Source organism: Rhipicephalus microplus, chromosome 7 (assembly GCF_043290135.1).
Source record: "Rhipicephalus microplus isolate Deutch F79 chromosome 7, USDA_Rmic, whole genome shotgun sequence".
NCBI lineage: Eukaryota > Metazoa > Arthropoda > Arachnida > Ixodida > Ixodidae > Rhipicephalus > Rhipicephalus microplus.
Window position 1 is genome coordinate 10,397,192 of NC_134706.1, and position 27,339 is coordinate 10,424,530.

The window sequence follows — 27,339 nt, forward strand, 5'->3', positions numbered from 1 at the left end:
ATACCATTCACCGATTTTCTCGCGCAGAACATCAAATAAACGTTTTGTTCACTCTCTCCAGACGCAAGACTATCGTCTTTCGACGACATTTGCGGTGTAACATGCAGATTTGGAACCATTTTTTTGGCATTCTGTATTCGTGTTATTTAGACACAATCGTTCGTCGGTCATTAAACGCAGTCGATTGTTGCGCATTTTATAGCCTCAGCAACTAAACGCCCCTTGCCAGTGAGTTTGCCTTGGTGTTATCTTTAAACTCAAGTTGCACATTTTCCAGGGTTGCTATCCTTGACGTGCTGTTGGCTGCTGAGATTAGGTGTGGTACTTCTCGGCGGACTTGTTGCAACTTGATCCGAAAAAGCAAGGGCGTAGCGAGAATGTTTCTCCAAGAAGAGAGCGGGGTCCGACCTGTTAATGCACGCATTTGTATGCGTGCGCGTATATGCATGTATACGCGAACGTGTACGAAATTACGCAATTCAGTGCAAGGAGTTTTTTCCCACAGTGGCGCATAGCAAGTGCGATCAATATCCCTTGCACGAACTGAAGGTGACCTACAGTGTATACCTACAAACGAGCCGTGGAATGTGGGGCACGCTCGCTTGGCATCTTTCGTCGGCATCAGCGTCACAAGTTCGCCACTCTGAAAAGGCAACTTGGAAATGATGTCTCGAGCCGAGAAATTTTATCATGTTCATTCATTCATTCATTCATTCATTCATTCATTCATTCATTCATTCATTCAATCTGATGCAGAATGTGATGTCGAAATATAACTTAGGAGTGATTATAGGCGCGGAACGCTTTAGGGGGACGGGCTGTTCTATGCGGTCGCACGCTGTGATCATGTGCTGTCGTCGTGACTTCGCGTAACGCAGGCAAAACCACACCACAGCATAGCCATGCTGTAGCACATTGGGCACGCGCTAGCGCAAATGAGAAATCTTCGTCCTCTTGTGCTTCGAGCGTCTTGGTAATAGTCCTAACGGCACATTCGGGTGGTCGTTTGCGAAGGTTCTAATCATGCTTGAAAGCAGCCTTAAAAAGACTCCACAACGAGAACAAGGAGGTGTGTCCCTCCTTCATGATCATGTATTTGCCCCGTTATATCACTGGCAGTGCTTATCGTTGACGTTCTACGTATACATTATTTTCGAGCCTCCGGAGCCCTCGAAAACGACCAGTTGAATCTAATCGTGCTTGAAAGTAGCCTTAAGACTCTACAACGAGAACAGCGAGGTATGTCCCTCCTTCATGATCATGTATTTGCCCCGTTATATCACTGGCAGTGCTTATAGTTGCCGTTCTACGTACAATATTTCAAAGCCTCCGGAGCCCTCGAAAACGACCAGTTGAATGTAACATATAGGTGCTAAGTTCTCGGCTGTAGTATGCTGTTGTCGCTTGGCGTATAACGCAGACAAAACAACGTATAAAATTGAAGTAGAGGATTGATTGATTGATTGGTTGATTGATTGGTTGATTGGGTTTAACGTCCCAAAACCACCATACGATTATGAGAGACGCCGTAGTGGAGGGCTTCGGAAATTTCGGTTCTTTAACGTGCACCCAATTAACATGCACCCAAATCTGGGCAGACGGGCCTACAGCATTTTCCCCTCCATCGAAAATGCAGCTGCCGCTTTAAGTAAAGGAAGCGAGCGAGTAATACAAACAGGGACAGAAAGAAAAAAAGAAATATGAAAACTGTAGAAATGAATAGAAATAAACATAAAACACACAAAAGAAATGGAAAAGAACGAGAATGAAAGAGAGGAACGAAAAAATCGGAAACCGAAGAGAAACGAAGTCTGGTACACACTTCAGGCTTCGCACGCCTATAGGTTGAAGCCGCTCATAAGACTCGCTCTCTTGATTTCGTGCCGACCGGTTGTGCCCCCGCGATCTCCGACGGCAGCGCAGCTCTGGCCGACTGGCTCCCACTACGCCATCTTTTGCCGCCTATACAAGAGCTCTCACTGAGTGGTGCCCCGTCCTCGGACTCCTGCGACCGTGTCCATCTTTCCCATCTCCTCTTCCGTCGTTTTCTATCGTTCGCTGTGCCTGCGCCCCGCTCTCTCATTCTCCCTCTCTATCTCTTTAACTTTCAATCCTATCCGTTTAATTCCTCCTCACCCCCATCCCTCGTGAGCCACTGTTGAGCTGTCACACTCTGATGCCGACAGTTACGGGGCTAACTTTTCTCTTTTTTTCTCTTTAAGAGTCACATAAGCCGCTTTAAGGTCTCTGTTGACGAACTATAAGAGTCTAGCTACCAAATAAAATTGTTTTTTTAATTATCTCGGCACAGGTTAGCTCCGTCCGAGCTTCCTCCAGCATCTGTAGGTCGTTGCTGCACAACCGCCAACGACATACCTGCAATGTGTGTTTCGTCCAGTGCATGCGTGCAGGGATCGTTGCAGTCTATCCGGAGCCCGCTTTTGCGGTCACCTCGAATCACCGTTCGGCGACCTCGTGTAACTGTGCACTGCAGACGCGATGGTAGAAAGATATCTCGCACTGAAGAGTTCCGCTGTGCGTGGGCCCACAAGCTAAGCACGACGCTGCCTCGTTGCGCAACGATTAGTGCATTGTTGCGTACCATGGTAATTTCTGCGTGGGCCTCATTTCACTGATTCACCTTTGCTAGTCGCTTAAATTTCATTTTTGTATTTATTTGTTTTTGCTAACTGCGATTATTAACTGAAACCTATTTTTTTATATTACTACTCCTACTCGATGAGTGTAATAGGCGGTGGGGCGAAACGGGCCTCAACGAGAAAATTAATTGGGCCAGCGGAGATTGTTAGATTAGTTAACTATTTGTTTAAGCGCGCGCCCTGTTGCTTTGACGGAGAACGAACGTTATTTGTACCGTGTGCTATAACGTACTAGCTACCCATCTTCGCACTTCTTTGATAATTAGCACCCCAGGCTGCCTTAAATGTACATTGTTCACGGGCATACTTGTTAAAGTGTTATTTATTTATTTTTTTATTTATAAAATACTGTAGGCCCAAACAGTGGCCCAGGCAGGAAGGGCAAAAGGGCACAAACAAAGCAAATAAAGGCAGAAAAATCGCATACTCAGCAAAAAAATAACACTGGCATGCGTACAAAAGAAACTGCAGCAAAAAATAAGGAAAAAAACTACATAATTTCTATAAAAGTGGTGCGTCAAGGTGAAGCAACAAAAGTAGAAACATCAAACAAAAAGTTTTCACACACTGAAATAAGACCATGTGGTAAAAGCACGTCAGACATATATACACAAAGAGGCATGAGATAAGGCAAGTCTTTTTGAACTAAGGATCAAGGAACAGAAGGATAACATATAATGAAGCTATAAAAATTGGTACATCATGGTCAGAAGTTCAAATAGTAACATGTTCTAAGAAATCATCGTTATGTAAGGGGGGAAGGTAGGTTGTTCCAGTCGGTGATAGTTCTTGGGTAGAAGGAATATTTGAAAAGATTAGTGCGTGTCCGATAGGGTGTTAGAGAGTATGCGCATGACGATGCCGTGTTGTTCGAGCAGTAAGCGACAATAAATAAGGACTTGGGTTTATGGCAAAGAGTTTATTTTTCAGTGCAAACAGGAATTTTAGTCTGTATTTTTCTGCGCAGGAGTAGTGTTTGAATACTATTCTGCATCATTAAACTAGAGGGAGAGTCACCATTACGATATACGTCGTTGGCTACTGACATGTCAGTTTTCCATAAGATGCGCGTGTGCACGAGAGCGTCTCCGATCTTCGCCAGAGGTTGATAACCTCTCGTATGAGCATAAAACCTTTATTTTGTGTGTGCGTTTGTGAACGCCATGTTTCACGTGCCTCCAACATACCATGCGCTTTGCGTCGCGACCTTGATAGTGACTTTATGTACTTTTCTTTAAAAAAAAACTCTCGCCAGCCTCTGAAAACGAAAAAAAAAGAGATCCGCGCATCTCAGGGCCACGAAGTGAACCATGACGAGTGGGCGAAGATATGTGTATTGTACCGGTGAGTAACTGTACTTTACTCGAATGTTGCCCCATATAATGTAAATTGAGTGACATAAAATCTCTCTCTCTCACATAATATATATTTCATTTCATTTCATTTATTTACTCTCAAGGCCGAAGCATTACAGAGAGGAGCGGGTATACATCGTACAGAAAATCAGGAAATACAATAAATCAAAATTATATGCGCACAATGGCGATCTGAAAACCATAAAAGAAAAGAAAAGAAAGACTGCGTGATGTGAAGAAGAAGCAGGGTGGTTGTAACAACAATGTTCAACATGGTTGTTACAACCACCCTGTATATATATATATATATATATATATATATATGATTCAAAAAAGAAATTCTGTGGGTCCGGTGCAAATATAGTGAAGAATGAAGGAGCACACTTACGAAAATTTGATAATTGTTTACTCTACGTTTCGGCCGTGGCACGGCCTTCGTCAGGATTAACAGAAATACGAGTATGTGGCCGCTTTTATGGGCAGGCATGAACACGTCAGTACAAAACACGTGCGATCAGCATGTGAGTGTCACGAAAATTCTTTTAAACAGCCGTGACTACACTACAAACCATTAAAATCTAATATAATAGACAAGATTGTGGGCATGTAAAAGACATTTCTAACATTCACCATTGACGACGAGGATCACGCATGAAAAAAATATAAATATGTGATAACCTTTAGGAAGTATATTATACGTCAGGGATGCTTCTTTAAATATTTCTCGAAATTTCGGACGTCAGGGCATTGTAGAAAGGCATGACACTTTTCCTACGCATTCGTTAATGCCGGATAACAGACTGTTGAACTTGTGAATCAAGAACGATTCTCGAATTTCGCGATCATGGTGCGATTTAAAGCCAGATTCTAATAGTGTTACCATAATCTTGTCAAACGAATGACCTGGTATATGACAATGCTTGGACAATGGAAGATGTGGCAAACTGTTTACGTGTGATTTGTGGTTGTTGAAGCGGATGCGAAAAGATGTCTCGGTTTGACCGATGTATTGCATGTGGCAGATTGAGCATTCAAGTAAGTAAATGAGGTTGCTGCTATCGCAGTTTAAGTCCCCTTTAATCCTAAGTGAAAAGTTAGATGCCGTGCTTTTAGCAACAGTTGCAGTGGTCATGTGCGCACAAACTTTACATCGGGTTTTTTTACAGGGGTGACAACCAACGGGAGGTATGAATCTAGTCTTGGAAGAAGTTACCATGTCGCGCAAGTTCCTTGATCTCCGATATACAACCCGCGGTGATTCAGTGAAGATGTCCTTAAGCCGATCGCTCTGTGTCAGTATGTTGTAATGCTTTCTGAGTATATACGACACGTTAGGAATAGATGAAGAATGCGTGAGAACGAGGTTGGTTCGGGAAGGTGGCGCTAATCGCTTGTCTTTACTGATGAGCTCTTTCCGATCGAGACATTTTGCCCGTTGGAGAGCGTCGTCAATTATTTGTGAAGGATATTGTTGTTCGGTTAATGCTTTACGGAGCTGGTCACAGTTGCGAGTGAAATCCCTGTTGTCCGAACAAATTCTTTTAAAACGGATAGCTTGGCTATAAGGGATACTTGTTTTGCAGTGTTTGACATGGCTACTTTTAAAATGAAGATATCTTTGTCGGTCAGTGGGCTTCCTGTATAGGTTAGTCGTTAGTTTACCATTGCTTAAAGCTACATTGACGTCAAGGAAGTTTATGGTGACTGGTGAATAAGAGTGGGAAAAGGAGATGGATGGTTCTACTTTGTTAAAGTCTGCAATGAAAGATTGTAATGCCGCTTCACCATGGTGCCAAATTAAGAAAATGTCATCAATGAAGCGTTTGTAATAAAGTGGTTTAAGGTCACGAGTGGCGAGAAAGTTGTTTTCTAGAATGCCCATGAAGATGTTCGCATAATTGGGACCTATTTTTGTGCCCATCGAGGTGCCGCTGATTTGAACATAATGTTCACCGTTAAATTCAAAGTTGTTAAGCTCGAGTATCAGTGCTAAAATAGTGCCCAAGGTGGAACCGTCGATGGGTTTGTCATTTACCAAGTCATTGTATGCTTGGAGTACAGAACGAATCCCGTCCGCATGGGGTATATTTGTGTACAGTGACACCACATCTAGTGTGACCAGAAGAGCCTCACTCGGAACACGCATATTTACAATGTCACGCAGAAAGTGATTAGTGTCCTTGACATATGAAGAAAAGTTAGGAGGAATTGAACTAATTAGGCTGTCTGCATATCGAGACAGGCTTTCCGTAATGGTGCCTATTCCTGAAATTATTGGCCGGCCTGGATTATTTTGTTTATGAATTTTAGGAAGCAGATAAAATCTACCAGCTACCGGACTCAGGGGGACTAAGGATTTAAGCACAGTTTCTGGAAGTTTATTTTTTCTTACAAGCTTTTTTAAAGTTTCTTTTACATTAGTCTTGAATTCCTCGGTTGGGTCGTAGCTCAAATGTCTGTAAAATGTGAGGTCATTTAATTGCCTGTAGGCCTCACGAAGGTAATCAGCCTTATTCATTGTTACGATTGCTCCCCCTTTATCGGCCGGTTTGATGACGATGTCGTCTCGAGAAGCTAGGGTCTGGATCGCTTGTTTTTCTTTGTCGCTTAGGTTGCGGTGAAACGGCGATTGCTTTTTGTATGCTTCGAGTACATCTCGCTGCACTGCTCGGATGTAAATATCGAGACATTTATCCCTTTGGGAAGGGGGAGTCCAGTGCTTAGTAGAAAAAATTGCTGTTTTGATAGATGGAGGCCGATTATGAAAGTATTCGCGTAAACGCATGCTTCTTTCAAAATTGTGTAAGTCACTGATTAGTTGGAATTCATTGTATCCTCCAGTGGCAGGACAAAAGTTCAAACCACGGGAAAGAACGCTCAATTCTTCAGCCGATAACGTGGCACTAGAAATATTTACTATATTTCCAGCTTCTGCGGAGGACGAATGCACTGAAGACGTTGCGTCATCAAGAGTGCTGACGCTTGTGCAAATGTTATCGCGTATCAATTTTTTATATTTTTTGTCGCTGAGCTCGCGAATTTTTTCTTGCCTGTAGTTATCAAGTGACGCTCTTTCATCGGCAGTGAAATTCCGCGTAGCAAAGAGTTGGTTCTCTTTGTTCCTTAGCTGTTTTCCGGATGACTCATAATGGTTAGTCACAATGCGCGTGAGTTCCAGAGACGCTTGTTTGAGCGTGTTGTCCCACCTGGAGAGATTATTGCTAGTCATTTCAGACGTAGCAGGCCTTAAGTTAAGGCTTAAACCTTTAGGTACTGTTGATGTAGCAATATACATCCTTAAAGTGGAAGCATGCAGGTCACAGCGAATACGCTTTTCTATCACTTTTCTAAGCTTCAAAAAATGCACTGAGGCATCCCCAAAGGGAGTCTTACCCCGGCTAGGTGGTAGTCATTCGGTTGCTTGGGTAGGATCAGGCCGCTTGCTTCTGAATTGGTACCTTGACTGGGACGACGTGGCCCCGCTGGGAGGTGGAGAAGCGGCCGGTGTTGCCTTGCTGCTCACTGGATTGTTCGTAACCCTGTAAAAAGACACTGCTTTGTCTGTCATCGTCGTGGTAATTGTCCTTGCCGGTGTCTTGTTTCTCGTTGTCAGGCTGGTCGTTGCGTTGGTTGAAGGTACACAGCTTGGCGATGTCTTTTTTCTTAGTGTCAACTTATTCACTGCATCACTCGCCGTGGCCTTGTTCTCAGAAGCCCTGCTGGTCGATGGCCGCCTTGTCGTTGGCTTGCTTGTCGCTGCCCTGCTTCCATGTATGTTGTTTGCTGTTGTCGCACTTGATCGCCCTGTCGCTGAGCGAATTTTTATCGCTTCGATATTACTTGGTGGCATTCTAGCAGAGGGTGCAGTCACTTTCTCAGATGACCGAAGATTGTCATGAGAACGAGCTTTCGTGGCACGAGGCACATTACAAATAGTTCCGCTGCTTGTGTAGTCTTCCCAAGCAGCCGATGACGCATCACGTGGATTTTTGAAGCACAACTGTCGAAAGTGACAGGCAAGTAGCGCAAAGCCCTCGAAACTTGGGTGGAGACCGTCACTTGCGAGCACGCGAGATGGCGGGAGCCATTCAAATCCATGATCGATGTGAAATACCAGCTTTGAACGTTGGCCAAAGTTCCGAAGGAGCTGGTTGAAAAATCTTGCAGACTTGTTGCAACGTTGCACAAAGGCTTCGTTTCTGCTACCTTGACGGCGGTTGCAGGATCGTGGCAGGACCAGGCTTGCGTATATTCGACGTATAGCGGGGCGCCGTTTCGTTACGATATCCAGCATCTCGCGGTACCTGGCAAAAGCCACGTTGCCGGAACACTTTGGGATGTCATTGCTGCCAACGTGAAGGATGAGCGTTTCCGTTAACGGAGGCACGAAGTCCAATAGTGAACTTACATCACTGATGGTAGCACCACTCTGAGAGATGAAGGCTGGTGTACCCGCATGAAGCGGATCAAAATGCTGGTATAAGTATTTTGTCTGCGAGTCACCCAAAATGGGTGACTCGCAGACAAAATACTTATACCAGCATTTTGATCCGCTTCATGCGGGTACACCAGCCTTCATCTCTCAGAGTGGTGCTACCATCAGTGATGTAAGTTCACTATTGGACTTCGTGCCTCCGTTAACGGAAACGCTCATCCTTCACGTTGGCAGCAATGACATCCCAAAGTGTTCCGGCAACGTGGCTTTTGCCAGGTACCGCGAGATGCTGGATATCGTAACGAAACGGCGCCCCGCTATACGTCGAATATACGCAAGCCTGGTCCTGCCACGATCCTGCAACCGCCGTCAAGGTAGCAGAAACGAAGCCTTTGTGCAACGTTGCAACAAGTCTGCAAGATTTTTCAACCAGCTCCTTCGGAACTTTGGCCAACGTTCAAAGCTGGTATTTCACATCGATCATGGATTTGAATGGCTCCCGCCATCTCGCGTGCTCGCAAGTGACGGTCTCCACCCAAGTTTCGAGGGCTTTGCGCTACTTGCCTGTCACTTTCGACAGTTGTGCTTCAAAAATCCACGTGATGCGTCATCGGCTGCTTGGGAAGACTACACAAGCAGCGGAACTATTTGTAATGTGCCTCGTGCCACGAAAGCTCGTTCTCATGACAATCTTCGGTCATCTGAGAAAGTGACTGCACCCTCTGCTAGAATGCCACCAAGTAATATCGAAGCGATAAAAATTCGCTCAGCGACAGGGCGATCAAGTGCGACAACAGCAAACAACATACATGGAAGCAGGGCAGCGACAAGCAAGCCAACGACAAGGCGGCCATCGACCAGCAGGGCTTCTGAGAACAAGGCCACGGCGAGTGATGCAGTGAATAAGTTGACACTAAGAAAAAAGACATCGCCAAGCTGTGTACCTTCAACCAACGCAACGACCAGCCTGACAACGAGAAACAAGACACCGGCAAGGACAATTACCACGACGATGACAGACAAAGCAGTGTCTTTTTACAGGGTTACGAACAATCCAGTGAGCAGCAAGGCAACACCGGCCGCTTCTCCACCTCCCAGCGGGGCCACGTCGTCCCAGTCAAGGTACCAATTCAGAAGCAAGCGGCCTGATCCTACCCAAGCAACCGAATGACTACCACCTAGCCGGGGTAAGACTCCCTTTGGGGATGCCTCAGTGCATTTTTTGAAGCTTAGAAAAGTGATAGAAAAGCGTATTCGCTGTGACCTGCATGCTTCCACTTTAAGGATGTATATTGCTACATCAACAGTACCTAAAGGTTTAAGCCTTAACTTAAGGCCTGCTACGTCTGAAATGACTAGCAATAATCTCTCCAGGTGGGACAACACGCTCAAACAAGCGTCTCTGGAACTCACGCGCATTGTGACTAACCATTATGAGTCATCCGGAAAACAGCTAAGGAACAAAGAGAACCAACTCTTTGCTACGCGGAATTTCACTGCCGATGAAAGAGCGTCACTTGATAACTACAGGCAAGAAAAAATTCGCGAGCTCAGCGACAAAAAATATAAAAAATTGATACGCGATAACATTTGCACAAGCGTCAGCACTCTTGATGACGCAACGTCTTCAGTGCATTCGTCCTCCGCAGAAGCTGGAAATATAGTAAATATTTCTAGTGCCACGTTATCGGCTGAAGAATTGAGCGTTCTTTCCCGTGGTTTGAACTTTTGTCCTGCCACTGGAGGATACAATGAATTCCAACTAATCAGTGACTTACACAATTTTGAAAGAAGCATGCGTTTACGCGAATACTTTCATAATCGGCCTCCATCTATCAAAACAGCAATTTTTTCTACTAAGCACTGGACTCCCCCTTCCCAAAGGGATAAATGTCTCGATATTTACATCCGAGCAGTGCAGCGAGATGTACTCGAAGCATACAAAAAGCAATCGCCGTTTCACCGCAACCTAAGCGACAAAGAAAAACAAGCGATCCAGACCCTAGCTTCTCGAGACGACATCGTCATCAAACCGGCCGATAAAGGGGGAGCAATCGTAACAATGAATAAGGCTGATTACCTTCGTGAGGCCTACAGGCAATTAAATGACCTCACATTTTACAGACATTTGAGCTACGACCCAACCGAGGAATTCAAGACTAATGTAAAAGAAACTTTAAAAAAGCTTGTAAGAAAAAATAAACTTCCAGAAACTGTGCTTAAATCCTTAGTCCCCCTGAGTCCGGTAGCTGGTAGATTTTATCTGCTTCCTAAAATTCATAAACAAAATAATCCAGGCCGGCCAATAATTTCAGGAATAGGCACCATTACGGAAAGCCTGTCTCGATATGCAGACAGCCTAATTAGTTCAATTCCTCCTAACTTTTCTTCATATGTCAAGGACACTAATCACTTTCTGCGTGACATTGTAAATATGCGTGTTCCGAGTGAGGCTCTTCTGGTCACACTAGATGTGGTGTCACTGTACACAAATATACCCCATGCGGACGGGATTCGTTCTGTACTCCAAGCATACAATGACTTGGTAAATGACAAACCCATCGACGGTTCCACCTTGGGCACTATTTTAGCACTGATACTCGAGCTTAACAACTTTGAATTTAACGGTGAACATTATGTTCAAATCAGCGGCACCTCGATGGGCACAAAAATAGGTCCCAATTATGCGAACATCTTCATGGGCATTCTAGAAAACAACTTTCTCGCCACTCGTGACCTTAAACCACTTTATTACAAACGCTTCATTGATGACATTTTCTTAATTTGGCACCATGGTGAAGCGGCATTACAATCTTTCATTGCAGACTTTAACAAAGTAGAACCATCCATCTCCTTTTCCCACTCTTATTCACCAGTCACCATAAACTTCCTTGACGTCAATGTAGCTTTAAGCAATGGTAAACTAACGACTAACCTATACAGGAAGCCCACTGACCGACAAAGATATCTTCATTTTAAAAGTAGCCATGTCAAACACTGCAAAACAAGTATCCCTTATAGCCAAGCTATCCGTTTTAAAAGAATTTGTTCGGACAACAGGGATTTCACTCGCAACTGTGACCAGCTCCGTAAAGCATTAACCGAACAACAATATCCTTCACAAATAATTGACGACGCTCTCCAACGGGCAAAATGTCTCGATCGGAAAGAGCTCATCAGTAAAGACAAGCGATTAGCGCCACCTTCCCGAACCAACCTCGTTCTCACGCATTCTTCATCTATTCCTAACGTGTCGTATATACTCAGAAAGCATTACAACATACTGACACAGAGCGATCGGCTTAAGGACATCTTCACTGAATCACCGCGGGTTGTATATCGGAGATCAAGGAACTTGCGCGACATGGTAACTTCTTCCAAGACTAGATTCATACCTCCCGTTGGTTGTCACCCCTGTAAAAAAACCCGATGTAAAGTTTGTGCGCACATGACCACTGCAACTGTTGCTAAAAGCACGGCATCTAACTTTTCACTTAGGATTAAAGGGGACTTAAACTGCGATAGCAGCAACCTCATTTACTTACTTGAATGCTCAATCTGCCACATGCAATACATCGGTCAAACCGAGACATCTTTTCGCATCCGCTTCAACAACCACAAATCACACGTAAACAGTTTGCCACATCTTCCATTGTCCAAGCATTGTCATATACCAGGTCATTCGTTTGACAAGATTATGGTAACACTATTAGAATCTGGCTTTAAATCGCACCATGATCGCGAAATTCGAGAATCGTTCTTGATTCACAAGTTCAACAGTCTGTTATCCGGCATTAACGAATGCGTAGGAAAAGTGTCATGCCTTTCTACAATGCCCTGACGTCCGAAATTTCGAGAAATATTTAAAGAAGCATCCCTGACGTATAATATACTTCCTAAAGGTTATCACATATTTATATTTTTTTCATGCGTGATCCTCGTCGTCAATGGTGAATGTTAGAAATGTCTTTTACATGCCCACAATCTTGTCTATTATATTAGATTTTAATGGTTTGTAGTGTAGTCACGGCTGTTTAAAAGAATTTTCGTGACACTCACATGCTGATCGCACGTGTTTTGTACTGACGTGTTCATGCCTGCCCATAAAAGCGGCCACATACTCGTATTTCTGTTAATCCTGACGAAGGCCGTGCCACGGCCGAAACGTAGAGTAAACAATTATCAAATTTTCGTAAGTGTGCTCCTTCATTCTTCACTATATATATATATATATATATATATATATATATATATATATATATATATCGCCTTCAGGTGATCTTAGGCAATTCAAGGATGATTTAGAAAATTGCGCGAGTGAACGAAATGCCTGAAAAGCGAATCCGAGAGCCCGCGGTCATCTTACCGGGGGCAAGATACTATTTTAATATGGGTAACTAGGGGAAAAATATAGTGGTCGACGTGTGCCTTCCTGATTGCCAAGGTACGTGGGATCTGCCAAATTTTTCTATCCTGCGGCATTCCTCGTCATTCTTGCGCACTTCGTGAAATATGAACAGCGATTCCCTTTACAGGGACGTGGCCAGAGAAAGGGGGGGGGGGGGGTTGGTATTTTTAAATTTTTGCTTTCGTGTACGTACACCCACGCAAATAAAAACGCGCGCACGAATATACATAAAGTATGGCTCAACCACCGTTCCCCTGAAAAAAAAAAAAATGCCAGCATATCCACGGGGTGAATGATGGAGAGTGGGGCGAAGCATCCGTCCGTCCATTCGTTCTTCCTTCCGTCCGTCCATGCATGCGTCCGTCTGTGTGACCATCCATGTGTCCATCCGCCCGTCCGTGCTTGCGTCTGTTCGTGCGTCCGCACGTCCATCTGTGCCTCCGTCCCTGCGTTCGTCCATGCGTCCATCCTTCCGTGCAGCCATCCGTGTGTCCGTCCATGCATCTGTCTGTGTGTCCGTTCGTCCTACTATTCAACACTCCAAGTACCACCATCTCGAATGTTTTCGTCATATATTCCGCATATAGAAGCACCGCCATCCAGCGGACACTCCAAGGACAAAACGAGAGGCGGCACACGCACACAATTCTTACGGCTTGCGCTTCGGGTCTACTTCCCACCTTCAACCACCTTGAGTTCATGGTATATACTAGTTCACTGTATTCATGACACTACGGCCCAACGCTCGCTAAACCTTTCTAAAACCAAGGAGGTTACGCCCCGCGAGTATAACGTAGCAACGCTTTCTTGGTGGTGGTGGTGGTGGTGTTGCAGCAGGCGGGGTTAACCTGGCCTGCATGGCCAGCAATTGTTCCGCCTGAGCATCTCCCGATTTTGGAAATTGTCACCACGTGTCAGACAGCCTAGTGTCTCGCAGGAAGACCAACAAAAATTTGTTGCACGTTCCTCCTAGTTGCCGCGGGTCCTTCGGGAAAAATGACGTCATCAACTGTCCGGTGCCTATGACAGCCTTTTTGCAAGGTGCGGATCATCGCTGCTCTTTGCACACCAAACTGTGGGCAAAGCCAAATGAAATGTTCAATATCCACAATGTCACCGCAGAAGGCCCATAACGAACTGTCAGATAGTAATCAATGTACGTGCCAATGGCTGCTAATGGGGAATGAGAGACAGGAGAATTCGGCTTTTAGTTAACGCGCACGCTGCGAATTTTTCCATTGCACATACGAGAAATATCATATGCGAGTGGTCTCCCGTACTTCTTCGCCCCGCAGCCGCCTATCCGTTCTTTCTTGTCTCGCATGCATGACCATCGTGCACGATCAATTGATTTCCCTTCAATTTCGTGTGTTTCCGGCTGTGCAAGCGGCGATGACAGCGTGTATAGTCGACAAGTGCGATATCCTGATATAGGCTCAACGCTTAGTGCTGACACTGTACGCATAGTTTTAAGAAATAAACGGCGAAGAAGCTATAGCAAAGGCGAGGAAGAAACCTCTCCCTCGTCTTTGAACGTGGGGTGGGATGTGGAGGGGTCGTTCAAGTAGTATCAACTTAATTGTCGTGAATAAGAGTTCGTTCGTGTTTGCGTCGCACAGATTGATGGATTGCATAAACTCGACCGGGAAAGTTGAAAAGTCATCACTCGACATGTGAACATTCGCTCGGGCATAATAAAAAATTTTTCTGTCCGATCTCTCGTTTTTCTCCGCTAGCGTTGTGCCCCTCCAGATGGCAGTTGCCAGCTAGCTTGCTCTCTCCCTCTTTCCTCTGTGTCCTTGTGTATCTGCGTATGCAAATCAAATAGCGTACGAATTCACTATGCAAGATATTGTGGTCAATCATGCCATCCAAGACGGTTAGTGAGGCTCTGCCTGAAACTGTTCTTGGATCTAAAAGTGAATCGCCGTCGCGTGTGGGAGCAGAAACACCTTGGTGTTTTCTGCTCTTTTACTTGTCCTAAATCACTGTCTCACACCGTCCACCTGTTATAAGCCATCTGGGATTGACAGTACGTATAATCAATCAATCAACCAATCAATCAAACAATCATTCAACGTGCCCAGGAACAACCATAAAGTCCTTGTGCAGGCGCACGCAAAAAAAAAAATGGTGCAGATGGTCTTCAGAAAAGGAAGACAAACAAGAAGAACGAAAACGCATAGACAAAAAGAAATCAACGCGGAAGGGGAATAATAAAAAGGTGATTGATTGATTGATTGATTTGTGGGGTTTCACGTCCCGAAACCACCATTTGATTATGAGAGACGCCGTAGTGGAGGGCTCCGGAAATTTCGACCACCTGGGGTTTTTTTAACGTGCACCCAAATCTGAGTACACGGGCCTACAACATTTCCGCCTCCATCGGAAATGCAGCCGCTAAAAAGGTGACACGAGAATCGTGAATTGGGAGCGACAGTCAATGCGGAATGTAAACAAAAAAGGAAATATTCTGTGCATTATGCAAAATAACGTTATGACAAATATGACAGTAATAGGTATGACAGTGATAATGACAGATTATATATATTGTTGAGACGTTTATTGGCGGACACTTGTCGATGATGCTTGACAGCAACAGTCAATGCGGGTACCGAATCTCTGCACCAGCTGCTCTTCTTTTTGCTAAAAAGGGCGACCCACTAGAAGGCGCTGGAGAGGACGACCCACTGTTCTTCGAAGGCTTCGCCACATTATATATATATATATATATATATATATATATATATATATATATATATATATATATATATATATATATATATATATATATATATATATATATATATATATATATATTGCCACGTTCCATTTCCCAAGTTTTTGTTATCCCAAAACACCACACGATTCTCAGCGCAAACCGCGCCTGCAGTTTTCGAGAAGGTTCCGGACTGTAGTAGATCATTTCGATAAGATGACGCCCACTGTGCGAACGGTACAGATTGTTCTGGAACCTACGCCACCGCCAGCGATAACGCTAGAACATTCGACGGCAAGAGTATAAATGCGGACGCGCTTCGCCGCTTGTCAGTTGTTGATCGAAGGCCGACGCTCCGTTCGCCGCTATCAGTCCGAGACTGCTATCTGTGCGAGACTGCTGCTGTAATTGGACTTTCCGTTTACCGGGCACAGGTTCGCCCAAATAAACAGTTAAATATATATATAAGTTAAATATATATATATATAGTATATATATAAGGGAGAGAAGTGTATACCTAAGGGCTCGTATTTCCGTGTTTTTAACACAATAATAATGAGATATAACAGACAGTAATGCCAAGGAATGTACAGGGGAAGTTATTAGAACCAATGGAATGTAAATAAGAAGAAAGAAGAAAGAAAAGTGGATGAAAAAATTACCAGTTATGTGTGTGTGTGACAGACAGACAGACACATACATACAGACATATTATATATATATATATATATATATATATATATATATATATATATATATATATATATATATATATATATATATATATATATATATATATATAGATAGATAGATAGATAGATAGATAGATAGATAGATAGATAGATAGATAGATAGATAGATAGATAGATAGATAGATAGATAGATAGATAGATAGATAGATAGATAGATAGATAGATAGATAGATAGATAGATAGATAGATAGTAAACAAAATGACAACGTCAAGAAAACCTCGCACTCGTTTGGGCTGCCCGCGGGCGTGCATGATTAGTATTGAAATAGCCGGATAATTGAAATGACCCGCATCGATGAGTAATGTGGGGTGATAAAAGAGTTTCTGCACTATAAACACGCTGTTATAATGGCTACAGAGCACCACTTCGTTTCACGGAAGAACAGCAGCCTTTGGAAACTCGATTGGCGACCAGCCCTGTATACATTTCATTGAAAAGTCAGAGCAAAGGGCCTCGCGTGCATTCTCAGTGAAGGGAAGGAAAATAGGAGGAAAAGAAAGGCAGGGAGGTTAACCATTCTATAGGCAACCGGTTTGCTACCCTGCGCATGGGAGGGGGAGATGAAACATAGAAAGCAGAGAGGGAAGAGAGAAAAACACAGCACATTCGGCAGCACACGCACGCACACTCAGTCATAGTATTCAGTGAAGGCGTCACAAAATGATTCGGGGCACGGCGCGTGCTTCTGTGGCTATCACGCAATCGCGCTTTCACAAAACCGCGCGTATTTGTTGAACCGTAGCGAGGTGACGCAGGCAGACAAAAAAAAAAAAAAAGGCAAGCCCGTTCTTTGAACAGAACTATTCAGTGGGTGAAAACACGAAAAGTGAATAGAAAAAAAGAAAAAAGCCAACCTCGTGATTTTCGCCGTTCGGCGTGACACCTGCCGTGCACGCGACAATGTATACGTCCCTATAAACGCCGTGTCGCAGTGTAAACGCACGTGTGAATTGTCCGTCTGAGGTCGCGCTTTTCATTTCGTCGTCCTGCGCTTTGCTGTGTGCACAACTGCTCGCATCCGGTGACTCGACGGCCTCCCATTCGAAAAAAAGCTCTCGCCCGATTATAGTTCAGTTCTTAAAATGACGGCGGCCTTGTATTTCATCGCGTGCAATGCCAACCCTGAGCTAACCCCCGTATTCTAGAACGTCCCTTCACTGAACGATTCACCTTCACTTGGGAAAGCCGATGTGAGCGCCGTCTCTAGGCACGGCAGTTCACTGCATATCAGCAATAATCGGCGGCGATTTTCGAGTAGCGCAGCGTCACTTTTCAGCCGAGCAGTGGCGCAGTGCTCAAGTCCGTCAAGTGAAGGGTGGAAGTCGAGTCGAGGAGCGTTTGTTAATACGGGGGTATGAGTTAAAAAAAAAAAAGATCAGTTTCGTCCTCGTGCATGGTGTCTAGACTGAAGGAAGTGCATAGCTTGGCAGCCTTCTTTCTTTCTAATAGATTCGTCTCTTTCTCTCCTCCTCTCTTACCTGTCCCCGTTTTGTCGTTGTTTGCTCACGTCTTGTTGTTGTTTTTTCTGCCTGCATTTATATTTATTTTTCCCCTTTGATTATTCATCTATCTCATTCTCTTTTTTGCTTTTTTCTATTTTGCGAGCTGCCAAAAGCCCGCGCTTCTGCCGGCGTGCCACAGCCAACTTTGCTCGTCAGTTCGGGCGCTGTAGTTTGGACATTCTATACCATGGTCTGTGGCAGGCTGTAGTTCGACTCTATGTCAGGGAAACACCCAGCATCAGCCAAGAATTAAAGGCCACATTAAGCCCCCTAATTTCTACCATCTTCGCTAGTTCTCAAGCTTTGCAAGGTTAGCGCAAACTTCTCCTTCAGTTCGGGCGCTGTAGTTTGAACATTCTATACCATGGTCTGTGGCAGGCTGTAGTTTGACTCTAAGTCAGGGAAACAACCAGCATCAGCCAAGAATTAAAGGCCACATTAAGCCCCCTAATTTCTACCATCTTCGCTAGTTCTCAAGCTTTGCAAGGTTAGCGTAAACTTCTCCTTCGTAGAACCCGAACACATTGGACGAGTACGAAAAGCGACGGAAGAGAGTATAGCTTTTTTTTTTTTCTCTCCATTGGCGCGAGTGGCTCCACTAAACACTTCACTATACTCCACTAACGTTTTCTTCACTCGTACAATCAAAGGTATGTACCAGCCGAAACTCACCCTGCTTGCGAAGTGAGCATCGTGGCATCCCTCCCGGATCAGGTATGCGCTTACAAGGGAAGAGTTTCTCAAAGTCGTACGGATGGTGCAACTGGTAAGGGCGTAAGCAAGCCACGTCGCGCGACTCAGCCGCCGTCAACACACATTCGAAGGAGACGCCACTGGAGCGGTACGGGCGCATGTAAATGGTGCCTCCCGTCTCCCATGAAAGGCGTAGTGTGCCCGTGCATGCGTCCTCCAGTCATATACGACTCACGCTTCGCTTGGCTTCCGCAGCTCACATTTCACGGTCACCGATACACTGTCGCTGGCCCGCGTTGAGAACGTAGAAAGACAGAACGCGCAAAGCCTCGAAATGCGCACAGGCCGCCATAGTATAGGAAACATTATTGTTACTCGTAAAATGTTCTAGCGTATACGTGCACTCTTTCGCAAGTATACATTTTTTCAAGCTATCGTACCAATGACTCGTCGACAAGATTAATGGAAGAGCATGGCATTCCAACACTTCAATCACGCCGTCAAATTCAAAGGTTAAAATTTCTATTCTTGCTTAAAAATAACAAACTTTCACTTAAACCCGAGGAATTCCTTCAGCCACTCACTTCCCGACAAACACGGCATAGACACCCCGAATCTTCGACTCCGTACAGCGCTCGAACTAATATTTTTAAGTTTTCCTCTTTTCCGCGTACTATTACAGATTGGAATAAACTAACTGAATCGGCTGTGACCAATATTCACTCCTTTGAACATTTGGAATTCTGATTGCTCTGTTTTGCAACTTCGATGTACTCTTGTGTATGTGTACAATATATTTCCAACAGTGTACCACGTGTATTGCGGATTTTTGTAACTTTGATGCATTCCTGTATTTGTTCAAACTATTTTAATCAGTGTGTCATGTGTATTGTGCCTAAATTTTGTTTTTCTCGTGATGCCCCTCCTGCTTGGGCCCTTCAATGGGCTTGCAGTATGTCTTAAATAAAAATAAAATAAATAAATACATACAATTTTACGGATATTCGGTAATTTCTCGTAAATCCAAAGATTTTGCGAGTTTACGTACAATCGCCATAATGCATATTTGACACATCCGGAGAGGGCTTCGGATTCTCGAGCAGTTTATGTGGCGGCAGCCATCACATCCTGTGCGCGGTTCTTAGGTTTACATATCTCCGGGCCATTTTCTGTCACATCGTATTTCAAAGGCAGAAGCTGTTTCACGAAATGTTTCTTCTTTATTATTTAGTGACATGTAACAACAGCCTGCCGAAGAGAGTTCGTGACTGGCAACTTACAGCAAGAGTAATAATAATAAAGCAATCTTAATAATAATTATTGAAGTTTTACGTCCACAAAATTACGACACGATTACGAGAGATGCCCGCACTCCAAAAATTTTGAAAAAAAAATCGTATTTCTCTCTCTCTCTCTCTCTGCAAAATTTCTTTTCTATCATCTTTTATTCCGCTCACCCCATTCCCCAGCACAGGGTAGCCAGCTGGTCTAAGAACTGGCTAACCTCCCTGTCCTTATTTCTTTCCTCCTCCTTGACAACCTGGTGTTCTTTACAGTGCGCCTAAAACTATGTACACAGGCCTCAGGCATTACGCTTCAATCGAAATGTGGCAGCCATCACTGGATTCCATCCCGCGACCTGCGGATCAGTCATCTAGCCCCGTAATTGCTGTACCACCACGGTGGGTCAGCAGAGTCTGTATAAGAAAACGTATACTGTACAAGAATAGCACGATTAAACTGACAACCCTATAGGGAAATCGGAGATGGGTGTATCTTAGGGCAGCTGCTAAAGGAACGGGAAAAAAGGGGAGTACGCAAGGAAGCGTGTTTCAGTTCCACCATTTAACCTTAAAGCTCAGGAGTGGTTTATCATGCAGCTTTTTGAGAGAGATTTCTGTGATGAGGCACAATAGCGGTACCAAGCCTCAAACCGGGCTTTTAGGGAAGGCTGTTTCCGATCCATCAACGTCGTCGGAAAACTGCGTCAAAGTGCAGCTTACACTGACGTGCTTCTTCTTCCCTACATGCCCGGTTTCAGTTCCCTACAGCAAGTAGGGAATGATGTTTTAGCTCCTCTAACATCGTCGGATACTTGTTGGGTTGTAACGGTTGTCTCCTTTATTGTTAGTGGATTGGGGACTCAGGAATGGGACTCGTGCAATTGTGGTGGTGCATACCGGTTTATGATAGACCGAGACTGCATGACACACCGAGACGACATTGGACGCCGACAAGCCGAGGACTATAAGGTGCTTCGGACGTGAAAAAAAAATTAAAAGCTATAGTTTTCACGGTCGTCACGAATAAAATTAATCCGGACAGCGGGGTTTCGATTTATTGTAGTAAGTGTGGGGACTTGCTCGGTTTTGAACACATGCTCTGGCGCTGCTCGGCAATGGCCGGTGCGGCTTCTCTCGGTGAACAGTGGTGGCAGCGAATGCTGCACAGTGACGCGCTAGGAAAACCAACTCAGGGCTGTCCAGAGGGCCCGTGTGGCGGCAGAGGGGCTTGGCCTCTCTTTCCTGACGTGGGAGCAGCCAGCATCAGTCCTGGACTGATCCTCAGGAGTTAAATAAAGTTCTCCATACCATACCATACCTTACCTTACCTTACCTTACCTTACCTTACCATACCATACCATACCATACCATACCATACCATACCATACCATGCCATGCCATGCCATGCCATGCCATGCCATGCCATGCCATGCCATGCCATACTATAGTCTTCTCCCGGCTTTCCTTCGTGAATAGCTTCACATTTTCAGCGCAGCCTAAGAAACTTTAGAATTACGTATATACGTGTATGCTAGTAAGGAACACACCACTTTATATACTTACGTATTTATGCCGCACCTCATATATGCGTAATCTTTACTTTTTTGGTCGACTATGTTCACAATTGTGAACGCAGCTACCTGTTGAAGGTTGCTGGGCGTTCAGCAAGTGCTTTGACATTAAGCGGCCGCCTGAATCTACCTCAGATGAATCGATTGGCATAGAGATATAGAAGCAGACCAATATTTCTGCGTTCAAGTATGCCAACAAACACTATCGTCTCTAAAACGAAAAAGGGGCGAAAGAGCTTAGCGCGACGCAGCAAGCGTCAGTAGTCGTTGATCTCGGTAATCCTCCGACGAAATGGAACAACCTTTTCACCTGACCCACAAAGCCCTCCGATGTGATCGCGAACAGTATTGTTCCCGATGCATGCCTCCTTGATACAAGAAATATATTACGCAGCTTTGTGCGTAGCGGGAAACGTTTACCAGTGTTCTTCAACGTACTACGTGGACATGTCTTACAGATAAAGCTGTCATGAGATCACAACCATAACTCATTTTTGTGACGTAGTGACACCCCCTCCCCCCACTCCCCGGGTTCATTATCATGCGGAGCGCGAAAAAAAATATCCAGGATTGGATGGGATTTCAAGTCAAGCCCTTTGCATGGCAGGCGAGTATTCCACCAAGAGCCCATACCAGTGCTTAAAACTTCTTCGTGAAAGGACTTTTAACAGGCATCATGTCGGACAAGAGATGACGTTAACAAATGTGCATAATAATAATATCCGTAGTTTTGCGTCCCAAGACCACCGTACTATTATGAGGCACGCCATAGTGAAGGTGTCCGGAAGTTTCGACCATCTGGTGTTCCTTAATCTGCACGTATACATAGCTCAGTATAGGCAGCCTCCCATTGAGTCTCCACTAAAATGCGACTGCCGCGGCCGAAAGCGAACTACAAGAAAGATAGAAAGACTGAGAGAGAAAGAAATAGATATTGATAGAGGAAGCTAGGGTGCGTAAAGAAACAGGGAAACGAGGGTGAGGAAAATAGCACGAGAGAGAAAGAAATAGATATTAATAGAGGAAGATAGGATGCGTAAAGAAATAGGGAAGCGAGGGTGAGGAAAAGAGCATACTATTTTTTTGTTTGTTTGTTTGGTTTATGCATTCTTAAGTGTTAACATTGTGAAAACTATATCTGTAACCACCCTGCTAAAATCTCTGTAATAGGGATTGCAGTATGAATAAATAAATAAATAAATAAATAAATAAATGAGAGAGAGAGAAAGAAATAGATATTGATAGAGGAAGATAGGGTGCGTAAAGAAATGGGGAAACGAGGGTGAGGAAAAGAGCACGAGAGAGAAAGAAATTGATAGAGGAAGATAGGGTGCGTAAAATAGGGAAGCGAGCGAGAGGGAAAGAGCCCCTCAAAAGGGAGGGCGGGAGGGCCTGTTTGGAAGTCTATCGTATACACTAGAAACCGCAGCGCAGTATACGAACGCAAGAAAACAAGCGGACGGTATAACAAGCACTTACTTTCAACTGAGGTGTTTTATTGCAGATCCTGACCATATATATAGACTGTAACGCTATTGTGACAATAGAGAAATTCTAAAGGCGTCCGAGACAGGTAAGGTGGGGAATGCATGTGTCAACATGCCTTCCGTCCTGTTATCTAAGAAAAGGATCTTGATTGTTTGGCACAGGCGACACGTGTTCATTTATAACCTTTCGCTTTTTTTTTTCTGTAGATTGAGATGAGTGCTTGTAGATGCTCAGGATTTGCAATAAAATCTCACTTGAGCGTATGCGCTGGTCCATGTCTGCTTCCTGTCCCATGTTATTCGTTACTGCGCTACAGTTTCTGAAATACGAAGGGAACATCACTGTAGCCTATATGCTCCTTCATACTTCACGCCTTTACTAGGGTGAAACTGCCCTGCTTTTTTTCTTCTTGTAAATGAGCGTGAAGCGAATGTTGGTATTGTAGTGGAGAGCATTACGAGTACCAAGCACGCAATAGACGTAAGAGCGCTACCATTGTTTTAAACTTGTGAGACAGGAAAATGTGCGGGCCGAGTTAAGAATCGTGTACATCAAGGAAACGTCGCGAGTGAGTTTCGGAGGTGCATTACTTGGTTACACTTATAACTACGCGTTGATAAACTGTGCGTCCCGTGTGATGCACTACACGAGGGAATCCGCCGAACCTTTTGTACGGAGGCGGCGGGGGGAGAGTGGGGACGGGATTTTCACTGCCATAACATGACCGTCAAGATTTGTCATCGGTGTACGTGTAATAATGCGCAATGTTGGCCGGCAATCACGAAGGCCGTTTCAAACAGAAATGCAGACGCTAAGCATGCAAACCAACGTCTATAGCTTATCGTCACTGCATAGAAAAATATCCGAAATTTCAGGGGGAGAGAGGGGGTGGGGTCGTGTAGCCGCCAAGCCTAGCACCCCCTTCGCACATCCATGGTACTACGCCCTGGTTTAATCGGCCTATGGGGAACAACAAGGGCGCAGCTAGAATTCTTTAGGGGGCGAAGCTCCTTATGCTGTGGGTAGTGTGTCCCCGATGTATGTATGTATGTATGTATGTAGTAGTAGTAGTAGTAGTAGTAGTAGTAGTAGTAGTAGTAGTAGTAGTAGGTAGCCACCTCTCGTTTAGTACTTGGAATGTCCGCTGGATGGCGGTACTTGTATATGATGAATGCATGTTAAGACGCGAGATGGTGGTACTTGGAGTGTTCTCTAGATCGACGGACGGAAGAACGGACTAACAGACGGACAGACGGACTGACAGACAGACGGACTGACAGACAGACAGACGGACTGACAGACAGACGGACGGACGAACGGACAAACGGACGGACGGATGCACAGACGGGTGGGCGGACGGACGGATGGATGGACGGACCGAAGCAACAATGAACGGACGGATGGAAGCACGAATGGACTGACGGGCGCTTCGCCCAATCATCATCATTCACTCCGTGAATGATTTTTCGTTTTGCAGTAGGGTGGGGCGGGTGTGGGTAAGCCACAGTTCATGCATGTTCTTGCGTGCGTTTCCATGTGTGCGTGTATTATACGCAAGCAACATTGAAAAAAATTGGGAATGGTTTCAACTTCCCCAAATCCCCCCTCTCCCTGGCTATGCCCCTGGGGAACAGCTTGGATGGTTTATTATGAATTATTTATATATTGTCGAAAAGAGTGCCACGATGCTCTCAGCTGTGTAAATAATATTTACAGGAACCTAGAGAGTCACCTTTATTTTTTCAAAGCTTAGTACGTTAACAGTTGGCCACAAAATTTATAACTAAACACCAATATTGTTAGTACACAGCGAATAAGTCTGCATCAATAGCAACGGTCGATGAATCTGCTCACAAGAGAGTGGGCACGAAAAAAAAAAACAGTCATAACCATCATTTGCGCAAAATAATCCATGAAGTACCAAGCAACGTAGTTTCGCGATGAAATTGAAAGAAATTAAGGCTCGTACCATGCTGAGCCTCTTTAACACACAGCTGAAACATATTACTAACCAGCGCGTTTATATTACGTTACCCAACTAGAGTGAAATATTGCTCCTCAAATCAGTGTATATATACCATGTGCATGCACTTGTCGTGAATTCATTTTGTATTTCAGGTTTTTTTTTTCCTGGATGCATCACATGGAGTTTGCTTGCCATACATTTCGACTTGTGTCATATACCCAAACCAAGTATTTGTATTACGTGTGCAAGGCTCTTTTACGTCAGCGTTAATTTTAAGTACATATAGTCTCATCATTTCCTGTTTAAGCTGCTCAAGGCGTTTACAGTCGTTTATTAATTAACTTTCAGAACACCTGCTCAGCTTTTGCAGTGTTTTTAAACATTAAGGTTGGTATCCATGTGGAATATGATATTGATTTATTAATATTTAAGATTTAACGTCCTAAAGTTACAGTACGATCATGAACGACACCGTAGTGGGATTGAATCCCTGCAACAGCAGCCGCTCCTTCGATGAAGCCGAAAATGCTCAAGGCCCGTGTGTACTAAGAAATAGGTGCACGTTAAAAACCCGAGGTGGTTGAAACTTCTAGAGTCTTCCACTACGGCGTCTCTGCAACAATCATTTTTTATTCATGTACTAAATTTTCTTACCGCAGAAAATTGTGTATATGATTATACGGTAGAGTTGAGGTACCACGTTGACCATTATTTTGTTCTATCGTCGAACGACCGAAACCTTGGATTGATTTCACAACCGTCCTGCGGGTAACTGCAAATTCCACACGTGAGATTAAAAAATGCTAGCCGCGACATCGCAGCGTATAGGAAAGAAAGGGCTGTTGGGCACTCACGGGTCGTCTTGAAGCCGTCGACCTCGTCTCGAATGGGCTTGACCGAGTTCAACTGAACTTCGCCGGAGGCCTTGCGCAGAGCGGCCGCGAGAACCATGATCCTTCGCACTGTCCTTGAACACTTCCGTAAAGCGCTTTTTCCACGAGGTGCGAGATTTGCATGAAAGCCCGTCGAGGAACTTTCTTTTTTTTTTTTCACCGTCTCTCACGGCCGCATTCTAAGCACACGCACACTCGATCACTCGCTCCATCATCGCGCCGGTGAAAATATACCCGCGATAGTGTTGTCTGCCGCGGAGATATGAACGTGCCGAGTCAACGATCGCGCGAATCTTGCGAAAAGGACACACTTATAAAGCGGGCGAGACAGAGTAGGCGTATCCTCTTCAAGCACAATCGTCGCCCGATATCCTCTCGAGGCGAAGCTATCGCCGTAAAGAATCGGACGCGTTACAGAAACCGATGTCTTTCTTTTCTTCGCAAGCGAGTGTCAGCCGATCTGAAGGTCCGAGTACACGCTGCAACCCGGCGCACCAACTCGTTCGTCAACAACAGGGAGAAAAGACGCGAACAACACGCTCTTCACGGGAACGACGTCGGATGACCACTCCAGACAAGTCCTTCTCTGTTCACGTGGTCAAACGGTGCACGGAACTCTCGTCCCTCGAGTGTCTCTCCAAAGGGTTTGCAAAAAGCGCTCGCCCGAAAGCGAGCTCTCGGTGCTCGCTTGCGTCGTCTTGGGGCGCGAAGGAGAAGCCGCTCTGGAGCAGCCTCGCACGCGACACCGACAAACCCGCTTCGGAAACAAACTCTCGCTTGTATGGGGGGAAGGGGGGGGGAAGAGAGAGAACCCACACTTTCCACGAGCACACGCGCCCATGCAACGCGCCTGCCTGCTCAATGGCCCATTTCCCCGCCTGCTTCGTAGTTGTCGATCCGTCGCCGAGTGCCACCGTTACTCGCCCTAAAGGCGTGCAGTGTGGCGAAACCTATCGGAAAGCCAATGTCGGCGGCCAAGCTGCCACACTTCTAAGGCCAATCAAAGTCACGTTCGTATGCGTACGTTCGCGTTACCCACGTCGTCTTCCGTCTCGTCTGAGAAAACGAGGCTAAAACTAGTGCACAACTTCGAAAACAAAGCGAACCTGATGACTTTGTTCGAGAATACCACCTGCCGCAGGTGGGGAATTCCCCACGTGTAATATACACGCAAACGTACAGACGCATTGTTGAAAGCAGCGCAGTACAAAAATAACTAGGAAGACCAAACAGGACACAGCGCTAATCCCGTTTGGTCTGTATCGTGTTGAATTGTTTGGGGTTCATCGTCAACAAACCACGATATGATTACAAGGGACGCGGCAGTGGAGGGCTCCGGAAGTTTTCGACCTCCTGGGGTTCTTTAATCTCCGCCAGTGTCCAAGTACAATGGCCTCAAGCATCTTCGCATTCATCAAAGATACGGCCGCCGCGTTCGGGATTCGATCCCACGACCTTCGGGTTAGCAGTGAAGCACCAGAACCACAAGACCACCTTGACGGATCACAGAGAATACAGTTCACTCTATCATCATCACCAGCAGCAGCAACAGCCTGACTACGTCCACTGCGGGACAAAGGCCTCTCCCATGTTCCGCCAATTAACTCGGTCCT

At 45.0% G+C, this 27,339-nt stretch overlaps 1 protein-coding gene across 5 annotated transcripts in view; it reads right to left on the reverse strand.

The window, feature by feature from the left end:
• The window catches only part of LOC119180072 (sodium-independent sulfate anion transporter), a 144,969-nt gene that overhangs the window by 56,354 nt on the left and 61,276 nt on the right, over positions 1-27,339 (reverse strand). For 2 of the 5 annotated variants that reach the window (XR_005110956.2, XM_037431214.2), the window contains exon 1: positions 25,688-26,429. The exons of 2 other annotated variants lie outside the window; for them this stretch is intronic. Coding sequence is in view for 1 of the 3 variants with exons in the window: in XM_037431214.2 (XP_037287111.2) it covers positions 25,688-25,784 (97 nt within the window). In the remaining 2 variants the exon portion in view is untranslated. Of the gene's footprint in view, positions 1-18,504; positions 18,548-25,687; positions 26,430-27,339 lie in introns of those variants that run through there. One more of the 5 variants, XR_012884802.1, reaches the window with a different exon arrangement.